This window comes from Dermacentor silvarum, chromosome 3 (genome assembly GCF_013339745.2).
Source record: "Dermacentor silvarum isolate Dsil-2018 chromosome 3, BIME_Dsil_1.4, whole genome shotgun sequence".
Taxonomy (NCBI): domain Eukaryota; kingdom Metazoa; phylum Arthropoda; class Arachnida; order Ixodida; family Ixodidae; genus Dermacentor; species Dermacentor silvarum.
This window is the reverse complement of record NC_051156.1, coordinates 224,217,802-224,234,367: the sequence shown is the minus strand read 5'-3', so window position 1 is coordinate 224,234,367 and position 16,566 is coordinate 224,217,802. Positions and strand designations below refer to the sequence as shown.

General features: G+C 47.9%; 1 protein-coding gene across 8 annotated transcripts in view; it reads right to left on the bottom strand.

Moving 5' to 3' along the window:
* Positions 1-13,615: 13,615 nt before the first annotated feature.
* Positions 13,616-16,566, bottom strand: part of LOC119446776 (solute carrier family 35 member G1) — an 84,587-nt gene continuing 81,636 nt past the window's right edge. For all 8 annotated transcript variants that reach the window (XM_037711320.2, XM_049664377.1, XM_037711322.2 and 5 more), the window contains one exon: positions 13,616-15,795. In XM_037711320.2, coding sequence (XP_037567248.1) covers positions 14,943-15,795 — 853 coding nt within the window. In that variant the 3' untranslated portion in view covers positions 13,616-14,942. The remainder of the gene's footprint in view (positions 15,796-16,566) is intronic.

Below are 16,566 nucleotides of genomic sequence, written 5' to 3'. Positions count from 1 at the left end.
TCCCGACGGAACATCTGCACTTTGGAATGGCTGGCCCCTGAAACAGTGCCCCCCCCCCCCACCCCCCTCTCCAACCCAACTGTTTTAAAGTTATTTAAAAACAGCGCTACCGACACAGGACACAGAAATGAGAATGGACACACACTGCGCTGTGTTTGTCCACTTTCTTTTCTGTGTCCTGTGTTTGTTGCGCCGTTTTTAAAGTGACATGGAAAACCTCTAGCTCGCCCAATCAGCCGTTCTTCAGTTTATTTTCAAGTCTTTGCTATGTGATATCATTAAGTCACTCGAAGCCCGCACCCGTCATGTAAATACCCCTTAATTAGGGTCTTTTGAGGTATTGGAAATAAATAAATAAGTAAGTAAGTAAATAAATAAATAAATAAATAAATAAATAAATAAATAAATAAATAAATAAATAAAAATCATGAGCCATTCGCTTGGACGACGGGACCGCCGCCCCGAGGAGCCAGTGCAAACTAGACACGCGTGACGTTTCGACGGCACCGCCACCAAAGGAGCTGAAGGAAAGGAAACTATATATACAAAACACACACACACAAGCGCTTGGAGAGAGAGAGAGAGAGGGGGGGGATATAAGGAAGGTAGGGATGTTAACCAGTCAAGAGTCCGGTGGGCTACCCTACGCTGGGGGAAGGGAGAAGAATCGTCTCAGAAAGCAGTGAAGGCACTTTTCTGCTTTCTGAGAGCGTCTGGTTTGTACGAGCGCCTTTGACTCTGTAGTACGGTCCGTGCATGTCGGCTTACAAGCGCTTGGAATGCCGACAAAGAGAGGGCAGTGCGAACCAGGGGCGGATCCAGGTTTTTTCTGAGGGGGGGGGGGGTCAACTTCTGCCAATGATGATGATGATGATGATAGTAGCCTTTATCATTTACCGAAATTCACCGTTTCTGCTCACGATAAACCCGCGTTTTATACGGCTAGAGCAACACCTGTAGCCCGCCGTGGTGGCTCAGTCAGTTCAGGCATTGCGCTGCTGAGCACGAGATCGCGCGATCGCATACCGGCCGCGGCGGCCGCATTTCGATGTAGGCGAAATGCAAAAACGCCCGTGTGCTTGCGTTGTAGAGCACGTTAAAGAAGCCCAGGTGGTCAAAGTTAATCCGAAGTCTTCCACTACGGCGTGTCTCATAATCAGAACTGGTTTTGGCACGTAAAACCCCAGAAAGAGGAAGAAGCCCTATAGCGAAGCCAGGTAGCGGTTCCTCCGAGCTTATAGGAAAAGGACGTTACCCAATACAGCCATGTGCTTGGCGGCTGTGCCTGATAATGCAGGTTGTTCAAAACTAAGCTTTATGGTTTTCTTAAAATTAGGCACTGGGAGGCACGCGAAGACCACCTGTGCAAATAAGTTATGTGGCCAGGCAAGTGAGATGATAATTATCGCTGTGAGCAGCCCAATTAACTAAAATTGAACAATTATTTTGTCGACTGCAGTAAGTGGGTATGTTTGTATTGAAAACTTAGAGGCAGTCGTGTTTCTACACAGTATCAGTCGGAAGCATTATTCTAGCGTGTTCGTGCTCCGAGATACCCGACTCTAAATTTCAATTGCACTGCGCAGAGTTATCGGCTCGACACGAGAGCGGTTTATGCTTTGCGTTGCTGTGGAAGGGAGGCATTTTGAACATATTTAGGGCATTGACATCTTGATGGGTGAAGTGTTGTCATGAGATTTGTGCATGACAACACCAAAGTTAAAGCGGCAGTATGAAATATTCGTTAGCATAGCTAAAAAGGTTTCTGCTGTTGATAGTGCAGTTGTTGCTTTTGATTTCAATAAAACTTACAATACTTGGAAATCAGCAGTCACTTTATTTGCGTAGCCCAAACAAGGACCATGCCCGGTCGTCTAGTCACCATAACGCACGCGCACTGCCCTCCGGCTTCTCCGCTCGCGCCATTATCTCGGCATGGCAGCTGCCGCCATCTTTACAGGCTGCGTGGTCGCATGTTACGACAGCGGTTACGGGTTCTTCGATTTTTTTTTTTTATTTCGCCAGCCGTGAGGGGAATGGGGGCAGTTATTATCTTTGCCAATGCCTCCACCGCGTTGTCAGACTAAACGCTGCACCCAACAGCCGCGTCACATCAGGGAGGAGCTTTGCGCTGATCCTGACTCTCTTGCATGCGTAATCATGCGAACGACAATTAAAATTTGGAGTTGGATATATCGGAGCATAGACATGCTAGAAGAATTCTTCCAAGTGAAACTGTGCAGAAACACGACTGCCTCTAACTTTTGAGTACAAACATACACACTTACTGCAGTCAATAAAAAGTCAATTATTCAATTTTAGTTAATTCGGTTGCTGACAGCGATAATTATCTCACTTTGTGTCCCCCTGGTCACGCAACTTATTTGCGCAGGTGGTCTTCACGTGCCTCCCAGTGCCTAATTTTAAGAAAACCATAAAGCTTAATTTTGAACACCCGGTATATCAGCCTGTATTGTTTCTTAAAATAAAATTTGCGATGGTCTGTCGCAGGTTCGTTATAAATGCGTAAGCACGGGTCCGTCTTTGGGGTTCTGTTGGGACACCTTGATTTCCTTAAGAAGATTATTCGTGTTCGGCTGAGACACCTTCGTTTCAACGCGGCAACCACTACGCTGGTTGTTTACGATATGCGAATCACCGCGTATGAAGACTCACGACGCCACCTACAAGAAGAACGATGTGGCGTAGTAGCCGTGAGCGCGAGCCAGCGTCATGTTTTGTTTCCCACGCGACGTCATCCTTTTACACAAGGCGCGCATCTGCTCCCGTTTCTCTAACCACACGACGCCATCCTAGGCCCGCGCGCTGGCGTTGGCCGCTGACATCACGCTCCCCCCACTTCGCAGCCGCGGCTCGAGGCTTCGCCCCGCTCCGCGAGAACGCCCACTCAGATAAGCGGATCCGGTGGGCTTGAGCCTCCTATGCTTAATGTACGACAATAAAACTGCGAAGTTACAATGAAAAACTTGTAGCGTACGAGCGGTACTGTGCTCGTACTGGATATTGTCAACGTGTAACTGTGATCACAATGAGTGCTACAGTTAAAAAAAGTTGCCTATGCGTAGTTCTTAGCTTAGCTGTTACTTGTTATTATCTATATATGAATACCTCAGCAAGAGATCTCTTTCATTAAGCAGGTTGGTCGCAGAACCGATGACAGCCAATGAGGCAACCGTTGACACCCCAAGGGGAAACTAAGTTAATCAGGCGCGAAGGCGCTCGAGCGGACATCGGCGTGCTTGGCAAAAGGGACGTCCCCTCGTTCATTCGACGCCACCGACGGGACGAGTAAGGCACGGCCGGCGCCAGGAGGTCCAAGGCGTTCATAAGAAAAATTAACTACGGCAACTTCGCGACACCAAACCCCAACGGAGTACAACTAAGCTTGTGAGCGAGCTACCTTTACTTATACATGGCTGATACCACTGGTACTCACGAAAATAATTTTGAAGAATTCAGGCGGCCATATTTTTTTTTTTGACAGGGCCATCCGCCTATCAGCGAGGGGGCGATACAGAAATCTGAGGGGGGGGGGGGGGGGCTGGACATCCGGACATCCCCCCTGGATCCGCGCCTGGTGCGAACGTAGACATGGCCGACGTGAGTCGCACACCGGCAAATCTTTGAGAAATCTTTATTGTCTACCCGGAACTCTACTGATCTTGAAAATGGTGCATATTTTCTTTCCTTTGTTTCGGGGGTTTTACGTGCCAGAACGAGATTCTGATTATGAGGCACGCCGTAGTGGAGAACTCCGGATTAATTTTGAACACCTGGGGTTCTTTAACATGCACTACAACGCAAGCATACATGTGTTTTAACACGAAAGTGTTTTATTCCGGGGTCCACCAAGACTTCACTGACGTATTTCCGTCACGGAAATACGTCATAGAACATAATACAAAGAAAGAAACCAGAAGAAAAAGTTCCACAAACATGCAAAATTTAGGAATCGAACCCACGACCTCTCAGTCCGCGACGATAGATCGCCGAGCGTTTAACCCATTGCGCCACAAACGCATTTGCAGAGAGCTACACAGACGCGCCTTATATATCTAACACTCCTCCGTGTACCCGCGCTCTTGCTCGGGGCGGTGCCGCCGCCTACGAGCAGAAAAGAGAAGTACTGCATTATGACACTAAAGCCCGGGATACATGGAGCGAACTTTCTCGACGAACTTCACGCGTCAAGTAACGACGCGGCGACACGACGCAGGATGTTTGCTGTGTTGCAATACATGCGGCGAACGCCGCCGCGCGTTGGCCGCCGTGTTGGCGGCGGTCCCGGCCGCCCGCTTCGAACTGAATTTGGCGTTGTCCTTGTAGAATTCACTTAGTTGGAAGCAAATGACTGCGTAAACGGCTTTCGCTTAGTCTCAGGCCGCTTCGACGACAGAGTATTATGGATAACCTTGAGTAGTTTTCGAGATCGCTTCTCGTTTCGAACGCGTCTAAGCCTAGCGAAAGAAATATCCGATGCCAGCGCCATCTATCGGGGAAGTCGGGAGATAGGCATGACGACAGCATGTGGCCTCTGAGATCAGAAGATTTCTGTTGAAGGTTGTTGTAGAGAGCTTGCACTGCTTGTCTGTTTCCTCGCAGATCAGCGGATATGGGATGTACAAATACAACGCGATTCCTGAGAGATCATACTAGGAACTACTCAATCGGTGCAGAGACATGCAGACACGGCAACACCAACGCGATTGCAGACGACGCGAAAAGGCGCGCGCGCGCGAAACACCAGCATGCATTGCGACCGGAACTAGTGCCTCCTGATTGGCTGTCGTCCACCGCTGCGCGCTAGACGCTTCCGGCGGCGGCGTTCACCCGACGAAAATGTTTGGACAGGCAGATCGGCTGCGGACGGCAAATTTCTTGACGCCGGCCGTCGGACGTTCGCCGCCCGACGAAGTTCTTCGCTCGGACGCCGGTTATTCGCTTCATGTATTCCGGCCTTAACGCGCACCGACAGTGAACGCTTCGGTGGTCTCAGCACTACGACGCCTCGATGCCAGCATTCGAAGGGACGCTGGCATCAAGAAGCACTACCAACGCCACCTAGGTGGCGTTCACCGTACTCAGCACAGCGGAGCGTGGCCTCCGCAATTAGCTCTGAAAATGTTTCTGAAGTTGATCGCGGAGGCTGCAATTACGACGCGCTGTACGCGCTGATTTGACTCGGTGACGATTCAGTTACGTGCTTTGTCTTGCGCGTTGTATTAGTGTGTCAGTTACGTGCTTCGTCTTTCGCGTTGTGCTAGCGTGTGCAGCGTAGTGCAGCTTCCATATGCACGACGGTTGCTCATGGTCATCGACGTTGGTAGTCGTGATGGAGGAGACGTGCCACCAGGCGTCAGCGTGGGTGCATCAACGCCTAAGGGCGCTTTAGCCACAAAACAGCAATAGACATTATATATCAATGTGCAATAAACATTACACTACTTCTGTGAAGACACGTTTCACTTTCGTGTTCTATACCGATTCCTATATAAGAGGGATCAACCACATTTTTTTGCATTTCGCCTCCATCGAAATGCGGTCGATGTTGACAGAGCTAATGCGATAAGTGGACTGGAAGGGACTGGGCTTTCGGGTAAAATACATCGATTTGCATTTCGATAAGTTAAGAGGCATGTGCCATTTTTTGCGTCGTGATGAGATGGCATCGAGATCACGCTGCAGACACAGAACAACGTCAAATGAGTTTAAATTGTTGTAAACTACGCAGTCGTCTGCGGAAAGTCGTAGTTTAGAATGTATGCTAGCAGGCAAGTCGTTCACATAGATTATAAATAATAAAGGGGACAGACAGGTACCCTGAGGGACGCCCGAAGTCACATCGGTAAGATCTAAGCGGTGATTGTTTGTGGAAGTGTATTGTGTGCGCCCGGATAGGAATTGTTCAATTCATCTGAGTAACCTACTGCAGATTCCAACTTTCCAAGCCAAGATCGTTTTTCCAGTACGAGCTTGTGAAGCACCTTGTCAAAAGTTTTTGAATAATCTAAGAAAATGGCGTCAATCTGCAGGTTCCTGCACATGATAACCAGACTGTCGTGGGTGAATTCGGCGAGTTCGGAATCACACGATAAGTGCGTTCGGAAACCATGCTAAAATGGGTAGAAAATATTAATTGCTTCCAAGTGTTTCATTGGGCTTGAGGCAATGATGGGTTATAGTAATTTTGAGGGGATACTTGTAAAGGAGATTGGTTGGTAAGTGGCAAGGTTCGAGTGGTCAAATGTTTTAAATATAGGCAGTATATTAGCTTTCTTCCAATTACTCGTAACGGCCCCAGTTTCTAGTGATTGATTAAATATTAAGCAAAATATTTGTGCGGATATTTGAGAGGTGTTTTTTAGAAGTTTATTACTCATACTATCACAGCCATATGGAAGGTAATGGTTTAAGCTTATTGATTAGGTAAAATATGCCATCCGCGTAAATTTGTAGGTCTGGCATAGTATGCACTGTAGCAGTAAGTCTGGGCAGGTCAGGGACGTCAATGGAAGCAGTAAATACAGAAGAAAAGTATAGTTATTTAGGGCGGTTGCGTATTCATCATTAGAAATAGGTTCACCGTCGAGGTCAACGAGTTCGATGGTGTTAGATCTGTCTTTCGTGGAAAGCATGCGCCAAAATTTATTTGGATTTGATTGGAGAATGGAAAGTAGATCGTGATTGTTAAATTTATCTTTCTTTGGCTTGACTGGCCTCCTTAATACACAGCTTTACGTACGCGCGATACCTTTCCCACGCTGCAGTGTTATTGCTTGCCTGTAGAGACGTTTCTTGCGTTTGAGAATATATTTTACACGTTAAGTGAACCAAGGGCTGTTATAATCTGATTACGCGACAATAGTTAGTATGTACTTATCCTTTAGGTCTAACATTGCATTTACGAATAGCTCCCAGTTTGTGTTGAGTGAGCATGACAAAAAAGTGGTCTGCAAAGTCTGACAAAAAGACTCTAGTCCACTGTTTATAGCCTCATAGTTAGCTCTCCGGTAGTCTATTAGTTTTTGGGTAGATGATTTCTTACTCAGTGGTAGACGAATAACAACGTGCAGGAGACAATGATCGCTGAAGCCAGGTATCGCGGTAATGGCGGAAATGTCGTCCGGGTGACTTGTAAGAAGTAAGTCGCGTGTGTTAACGCCTCTGGTGGGACATGCTATCACCTGCTGAATGTTGAAGTCTTCTGTTACTTCAAGAAATTGTTTAGCCTCAGTATAAAATGTCCCTGCTGGTACAGACAGCGTACTCCAGTTAATCTGGGGGTAATTAAAATCTCCGAAAATAAAAGGCGGTACATTCGGCAGCTTGTGTTTTATGTTTGCTAAAGATTGGCACAGCAGGTCAGTGAAAGCTGCAGCTGTTTATCAGGTGGTCTGTAACAAATTCCTAGAACGGTTTTTACCGTATTGTTATAGACACATATCCATGAAAGTTCAAGGTTGGCGTCGTGACATATTAGGTAAGACGATAATGTCTTCCTAACAGCGATAAGAATGCCCCTCCACTTCGGCCTTGTTTATCGTTACGGTATAATGTGAAGTTTGTGTTAGACGGAAAAACTTCATTGTAGTCTATGTCCGAGCTCAGCCACGTTTCTGTTAGCAAGATGATATCGTATTATGTGTCGCTAATATAGCTGTGTAGCTGACCTCGCTTTAGTACTACGCTTCGTATTAAGGAGGGTGGGGCCGCGGCGGCCGCATTTCGATGGAGGCGAAATGCATAAACGCCCGTGTGCTTGCGTTGTATAGTGCACGTTAAAGAACCCCAGGTGGTCAAAATAATCCGGTGCCCTCCACTACGGCGTGCCTCATAATCAGAACTGGTTTTGGCACGTAATACACCAGAAAGAAGACGAAGGATTGTGGTGGATTAAGATGGATTAGGGTGGATTAATGAGGATTAAGGGGAATTGCAGTAGGCTTTACAAGGCTTTCGCCTTCTCTTAGGCTGTAGCTAAGGACACCTGGGAATTTTCTTTTTACTCTGCGCCGTCGGCCATTTTTGGTTCCATCGCTGGGTGGTGACGCCGACGACGACGGATTTTCCCGTAATGGGACATAATGCTTTCGCATTTGAACATGCACATGGACTACCTATCTTACAATCACCGTGCTGTATCACCAAGCTGAATGTGGCAGGCTCGCAGATGCCTCTCTAGGAAGTCCCGCTTCTCGGCTTTTTATTGCGATAACAATTATATGGACTCTCCAGGCGCATTTCCACCGTAGTCGTCAGCGTCGCCGTTACGTTCCGTGTAAAGTCCAAGTGCGATAACACCGTGGCCGCGCGCCGTATGCTGTAGGTGCAAGTGAAAGCGTGCGAGGGTGAGCTGAGGATGGTGGCTTGATCTCGCGCGCAAGGGAGGAAGGCGGGGAGGAAGCACGCCGTCTCGCGCAAGGCACCGGGGGCGTTCTACTCTGGCGGCGCTTGCGTATGACGCGGCTGAGTGCGGACGAACGAGCCCTATCTTGAAATCGATCTGCGATGAGTACCGAGTATCACAGTGTGCTATTCCATCTGTCAGCCCCCTTCTTGATCTTGGATTTCCATGCCAGCTGATGGTGACGGAACAGAGTAAGTGCCCTTTGTTATCCTTTGCCCATGCAGCTATACCCTGCCGAGGATGACAACGCCGCATTTGACGAAGATAGGTCCTCCTATATAAACGTTGGCTAGCTTTTCTGAGGCACTCCATCTCTGTTAATAGCGTTTATACCACAGTGTGCTACTCCATCTGTCAGCCACCTTCTTGATTTTTGCAATCGTAATACATGAATAAGGCCATATAGTAGTACTGAATAATGTGCAGCTTTAATTTAAATTATATCACAAATTTGTCCACCTTTTCGAAGAGCGGGAACTTTTGCTGGCGTCAATTACAATTCGTCGTTTAAGTCTAAACGGCTAACGAGTTAATGGCGCCGCGAGGTGCACCAGATGTTGGCCGACAAATTGAAACGGCGCTTCTATGGCTCGAGAGCGATGGCCAGTTGGGACGGTGATGCCAGGGAATCACCTCTGGACGACTTCTCAACTGGCCCTGTCAGGAGCGTGTTCCTCTAGCCCTGCAGTAACAAATAAGCGCCGCGCTTTGTGCAGCACCCAGACGCGAGAATCGCGGCAACCACTTTCTTGTGGCCAAAGTATCCGTTCATTACAACATCGCTCTTCTCTCCAGCGCGCACATCTAGCGAGTTTCTAGTGTCACTGCTGGTGCCTTCACAAGAACACGCGACAGTAGATGGCCGACGAAAATTTTGAAATTACGTTGTTTATGAAGATAAAAAAGAACTTGTGATGTGCTACAGTGGACAAACTTGTTCTATTTACTGTATTTCAGCAATGGTTAAAAGTGCTGGGAGGAAATCGATTACATGTTAGTAATTATTAAGTTACTTTTGTGGAAAAGTAATTGGTCGCTGTAACCAAATAAAATTTTGAATGAAGTAATTGTAATTGAAATCAGTCACCTTTATTTCTGTAACGCATACAAGTCTGAATAAGATCCTATCTCGAGACGCGCGCCGTATGCTGTGGGTGCGAGGGAAAAGGTTGAGCTGAGAATGGGTCGCTTGGAGGTCGCGTGTTAAAGCGCTCCGCTGCGCATGGCTGACCGCGCGGCTGAGCGAATGCACCGCCCGCAACAAATATTGGCGGCAACTTGAGGCTGCTACAAAGTTTGGGCAATTCGAGATGTCTGGTGGCTGCATGTGCGCTGTCTTCCCGCCCGCATCGTGCTGGCGGTTGCATTAATTTCAAGTTTCAGAGACGTTTTGAAGCGATAAGCAGCACAAGCGTTCTCTCTCCCTCTGTTAGCGCTCTTCATTACGCCGTCGTTGTGATAGCGGTTATCGAGTGAGATATGCTCATGTTTGCCTGTGCGCGCGTGACCCCTTGCTTGATAATTTAGTCAGTACGCAAATGTGCACTGCAACTTCACGGCCGATAAAACTAGGAAGTAATCTTACTTCGTGTAGTTGTCTAATACTTTGCCACCGCTGTCACCTTTCGGGCGAAACTGCGACTTTTTGCGATATTAAAGGGAACACGCAAGTCTCTGTACAAAGCTATAGATTTATTAAAGCATATGAATAGGGTCGTGTAGAGCGAAGGACTTGCACCGGATATAGCGAAGCGTTTGCTAATCCTTGGGTAGATTTCGAACACTGCAAAAACGTCTTCGCTGTCCTTGATGTATGAGTTTCTCGGACTAACACATATCTGCTAAGACTCTTTAATGCGTAAGCATTCTTTGACGAGTACTCCAGCAAGATCTGTCCGTAACGCGGAAAGTGTCGCACCCTTTACCTGCAAAATAAATGCCTAATTGGTTAACACATTTATTCGTTATAATAATGTAAATGTAGATGATTGGTAGCTTTAGAATCGATAAGGAAATAATGAAAGACGCAAAAAGAAAGAAAAGATAGAAAAGAAAAGATGCTTGCACAGATTTCTTTTTTTTTCAATTCGTTTCTTCTCGCTCTCAAAGTGTATATGTTTTAAGTGCATCTCTTCACGCAACTTTAAAATTTCTTGACGCGTTAAGTGTTATCTTTCGGTTCACTCCTCTTTCATGCATAACTGGTTCCTTACGTGTTCTTCACTGCTAGTATCATGTTAATTAACTGTCATGTGAAAACATGCATTTTTGTTCCTAAACTCAGCTTCCTTCTTATATTGCCATCATTGGGCAATTGTTTTCTTTTTATTTTCCTTTTTTTTTTCTATTAACTGTTCTGCCTAGATGCGTACTGATATACATGTATACTGTATCGCCCAACTGCCACGCCCTCAAATGAAAGTAGCAGTATTGTAAATAAATAAATAAATAAATAAATAAATAAATAAATAAATAAATAAATAAATAAATAAATAAATAAATAAATAGAAAACCGTTCTCGTCATGCCCCTTGAAAGCTTACTTTTCCACATTGCTGGTATGCGTGCAAAGAAGCCTGCTTTGGGATTGCGGAGTATAAAAATGATAGAATGATTGGTAGATGTGATAATAGTGTAATAGTCATGGATGAAGGAAACAAAGCAGGAGAGGCCCTGACGTCACTTTTTTGAAGCCGGAAGTGCAGCCATGTTGGTTGCCTCCAAGGCAGCCTCCAATCAGGGGTCCTGCAGCTCGCCGGAGCAGATGGGCGCGAACTTTGAACTTGCATTGTTACGAGCGGCCGGAAGCGTGTGCTGCCGACGCGCGTCAAAACAAAGCTTACGACACTTCTGTAGCAGGTTTAGTGAAGCAGAAGCGCTCCTGTGTTTTTCCGTGGCACGTTGAAGAAGACGACGAAGACGCGCGCCGTGATTGCTTGAGTGTATCTATTGCTGGCCGACACTCACACTCACAGACCCAAAACACAACTTTCAAGCTTACACACCAAACCCCAAAGTCAGCTTTTCTCGCGAACAAAAGGTGCTGCGGGAAAGACACCGGCGGAAAAATCTTATCTCACTTTTCAGAGACCGAGAGCAGCAGCGAAGCTTCAGGAGCGCGGTTGTCATGGCAACGTTGACATTTGGGGTACCCATCCCAGTGCTCCTTTGCGAAAAACAGCACGTGACTTCCGCCACACCTTCTCCAATACGTTCGTGCTGGTCAGGGCCTCTCCTGGGGTTTCCTTCCTCCATGGGCTCAGCAGACTGCTGTGCAGAGAGCCGCAGCTCGCCGTCGACGCTGGGCTGACAGTTCAGATCGTTCTTGTCAAAACGAGGCGAAGAGACTTGGCCGCGAAGACCCTGTTGTGCGTGGTGCCGAAATTGGAGCTACTCTTGCGCCGCTCCACCACCTTACGCTGTGACTGTGCTGCGTGTTCCGCGCAGGCCTGTGATTTTTTAAACGTTATCGGATAATGCTTGACCGCATGTGCTCCGAAGACCATAATACAAATAACATGGCGCAGTAAGGACGAGGGACGAGTCGAGACAGGACAAGCGCTTGTCAGGTCTCGAGTTGTCCCTTGTCCTCACTGCGCTGTTATTTGTATTACGATGAATAACCAACATGCTCAAACCTATTCCCCGTTGAAGAGCTTTGAAGAGCTCCCTTTGTGCATCAAGCTTGTTTTATAATGCGCAGTGAAAATTTGAAATGTGAATATACCAGGATGTGAAGGCTATACATTATGGTGAGAAGGCTGTACATATTTGCGAAGTGTTCGAAAAATATTCGATTTGATTTGCTTCTGGCACCGGACCGCGCTAGTAACGTGAGTTGATTAAAACTGCATACTGAAACATGGTTTCAGGTAGAGGTGCGCTAAAAAGTATTCGCAAAATTTTCCGCTTATAGCTGGAATCAAAGCGGAGCGAAGTTTAGAACGTAGAAATGAACTGTGACAAGGCTAAGGGGAACAAGAGATTTAATAACAGTATCGCTAATGTAATTTTCTTTCACTAAACTTTCAAGAGTTTTTTTTAACTAATGCGCACTTTGTTATCGTTTCTGGGATCAAAACCTATACGCTTGTAGAAAAATTGATCTGACAACTGCCCTTCAGCTTCTGCAATATGATCTTTTTCGTTCATTATGACAAGCGAACCGAATTTGTCAGCGGGCTTAATTAAATTACTATATCCGATGGTTGGCGCTAGCACTTTAATGGCTCCGTATTCCTTGTGGAAAAAGTTTTTTCGTATACGCATTAGCCACGTCCCGCTGGACGGCTTAATATAAATGTTTGTAGGCACTTGTTGCGCTGGGTAGGGAAGGAAAAATGTTTAATTGGAGGTAGATTAGTAATTTTTCATGCGGAAGTAGGGAAGTAAAGTATTCTCGCGGTCGCAATTTTCATCCGAAGTTTTTCGGTGGTCTCAGCACTACGACGCCTCGATGCCAGCATTCGAAGGGACGCTGGCATCAAGAAGCACTACCAACGCCACCTAGGTGGCGTTCACCGTACTCAGCACAGCGGAGCGAGCGTGGCCTCCGCAATTAGCTCTGAAAATGTTTCTGAAGTTGATCGCGGAGGCTGCAATTACGACGCGCTGTACGCGCTGATTTGACTCGGTGACGATTCAGTTACGTGCTTTGTCTTGCGCGTTGTATTAGTGTGTCAGTTACGTGCTTCGTCTTTCGCGTTGTGCTAGCGTGTGCAGCGTAGTGCAGCTTCCATATGCACGACGGTTGCTCATGGTCATCGACGTTGGTAGTCGTGATGGAGGAGACGTGCCACCAGGCGTCAGCGTGGGTGCATCAACGCCTAAGGGCGCTTTAGCCACAAAACACCAATAGACATTATATATCAATGTGCAATAAACATTACACTACTTCTGTGAAGACACGTTTCACTTTCGTGTTCTATACCGATTCCTATTTTTGAGGTATTTCGCCAATTGGAAATTTGCTACAGCCGCTATCTTGCTGGGCAGAAAGGAAACACCGAAAGATAGCGCATTGAAAGATAGCGCATTGATATCTCCGTATGATAAGCTGGTAGACGAGACACTTGACAGTGTCATTTTGTGTCGGATTCCTGGCCGTTTGTTTACAAGATGTATAAATGATGATGTACTGCTGTTTCTTACGTGGAGGCTTCTTCACGGAGGCAGAATGCTTGGTACAACAAATAAACCACAATATTTCTAACAAGCATCAATAGTTCTTTATTTTGTTCTCATTCGCAGACACGAGCATATATATATATTCTCAAAATTAGTATCACAGCTAGATCTGTACGGAACGTACAAGCACGATATGTCGGGCGCTGACTACAGGAGGCGAAAGCGCGTAGGTCCACAAGCGTGAGGAACATCGTACTAAGGTCCGTCTCTTCAACGTCAATGTCGCGCAGGCCGTGCAACAAGTTACGCAAATATATACCCCTACACTGTCGACAGACGTAACAGTCCTGTCCTATAGCCACTTCATCGCACTCGCACCTAACGTTGTCCCAATGCACGAACATTCGTACTTAGCTGTTCGTGGTGTGATCCAGGGAGCTTCGAGAAACTCCGTCTTTCATGCATCACGAGAGTCCTAGAAACACGGTGGCAACTGAAGGTGGCAAATGCCCACCTATACATTCATCCCTGATGTTGACATGAAAATGCGTTGGCAAATAGCCAGAAAAAGAAACACTTCTGTGTATTTACCTGGTGCTTGCTTATGGTGCTTGCTACGCTGCCTTTCGCGCACTCACGAATCCGGCGCGCTAGATCACAACGTCGCTAGCACATGTTGATTAGCTGTGCAACAGCAGAGTAGCTTTAATTGTCCAACTTTTTTGTCAAGCACCGAGGAGCGTCGTTCTTTTCAGGAGGGCTTTTAGAAACAACAAAACGTAGCCTTTAATTGTGCAGCCCCCGTCATGTGCAAGCGCACCTACACCTTGAGTGCACATAGTGAGGTGAAAACATGCACATCTTCATCACCTATAGGAAACACTCTACGTGGCACAAACAGTTTCTCTCAATAACCGCGAGTATGCAGCAAACAGAACGATGCACTTCCTAAGCAGCGTATGCGTGCGTTGAAATCTAATTCGTACGCGCAGTTTCAGGACAGGGCCAACACGCTTGTGTTCGCTGTCATGCATGCATGGTAGTGCGCGCAATCTGCATTTGTTGGAGATCGACAGGCAGCGATCACGTGTTGTGCTTTCGCTGCTCGTGGGTGACGCTGATATTTTGTAGTCACTCGTGTTTGCGCATTCTTTTGGAAACTTCTGTGTGGTCTAAGTGCACCACTGCCGACTGCAAGCGGTTTGAAAGGGTTGCAAATAGCTTATCTTCATACATCTGCCTCATGACACACAACGCCATTGGTTTTCACGGTGACGATACGGAATAAGCTTTCGATATTCGCGGCCCCACCACGAGGTGTTCTTTAGCGTGCGTGCCCTTCAGCCATTATTGCGAGGCAAAGCGCCAACAGCCGCGCTGGATGGTGGTCAAGAGATGAGCCAGGCGAGCCTGGCCCTGGTGGCCGAGCTCTCGGGCAGCGTGAGCGCCCACTTGCGCAGGCCCGTGAGGAGCACACAGGCGGTGACGAGCACGGCACCAGACATGGTGTACCGGTCGGGCACCTCGCCGAAGAATGCCACCTGCCAGACGAACACGAACACGATGTCGGCCGCCGACCGGACCACGGACACGGGGCCCGCCTGCTCGAGCTGCAGGGCCCGCGTGAGCAGCACCTGGCCGCCGAAGCTGAACGCCCCGAGCACCACGAGGAGCCAGCGGTCGATGCCGCAGCGGGGCAGCTCCAACTGGCCGACGGTCAGCAGCGAGATGGTGGCCGTCTCCAGGATGGCGACCCAGCCGAAGTTGAACATGATCACCGAGTGGTGGACGCCCTTGACCTTGCGCACCACGATGTAGACGCTGGCTCCGAACACGGTCGACGAGAGTGCGGCGAGCACACCGCGTGCCTGCACGGGGCCCTGTTCGGCGCCGCCTCCGAACAGCAGCGGCACCTTGGTGATGAGCGCGAGGCCCGCGAGAGTGACCAGCACGGCGGCCACGTGGAAGAACCCGCACGGTTCCTTGAGGAAGAGCTTGGCCAGTGCCGACACGAACACCGGCACGCTGAATATGATGACGGACGCATCGGCGATGGGCATGTAGTGGATGGCGTAGAAGCGCAGGAACAGGCTGGTGGCGCCCAGCAGGCCGCGCAGCACCAGCAGCCGGCGCACGCCTCGGGGCCCGAGCGGCGACTCGCGGCTCAGCACCACCAGCGGCGCCGTGAACACCAGGATGCCGAGGAAGCGCACCACGGCCAGCTCGGCCGCCGAGATGTAACTGCGCCACCGCGAAAACACGCTGGCACTATATGCACGCTATCCATGGGAACGCTAATTGGCAACACGTATCTCCTGCTGTACGTTAAATTGTTGCATCAGTGCGCGGTCTTAAGCAGTTATCTTAATTCGCAATAATAAAAAGAAAGCCCCTGCATAAACAAAAAGGAAAGAAAGAAATACTGTACGTTTCTGGACTGTATACTCATCGGACTATACAAGTTCTAAAGTTGAAATTTTGTGGGGTGCGGACTACCTATATGAGTGCGGATTATACATGATTTTATTTTTTAGGATCGGAAGCACGCTTTAATTAACAAGTTCACGCTGCGCCTACAGATTTCTTCCCGAGCTTAATCAAAGCAAGATCAGCTGCGCAATAATCGCAGGAGCGAACGAGACATATTTCCAGCCCATATTGGCAGCTCGTGATATCGAAGCAAATGCTGCTCGCGATACGTAAAGTGGCTGCTTTTCAGTGCTTCGATTTCTGAGCACATGAGCGAAACCTCGTTGCAAAATGTGTCACACATTTATACGCGACTTCATACATGCGCAAAACACAAGAACAATCTAGCAGTATAGACTACTATCACTACTGAAAGGCTACTACCCAGACTTTTACTAGTTGACAATAAAATAGTTGCATCTCTACTGCATACTGCATGGTTCATCCCTGCGGACTATACAGCCAAGTGTTGGGGCTACACCCATGTCACAAGAGCACAGGTCCACAAACTCGCTCTTGAGCCGACTCACGCAGATTCACCCA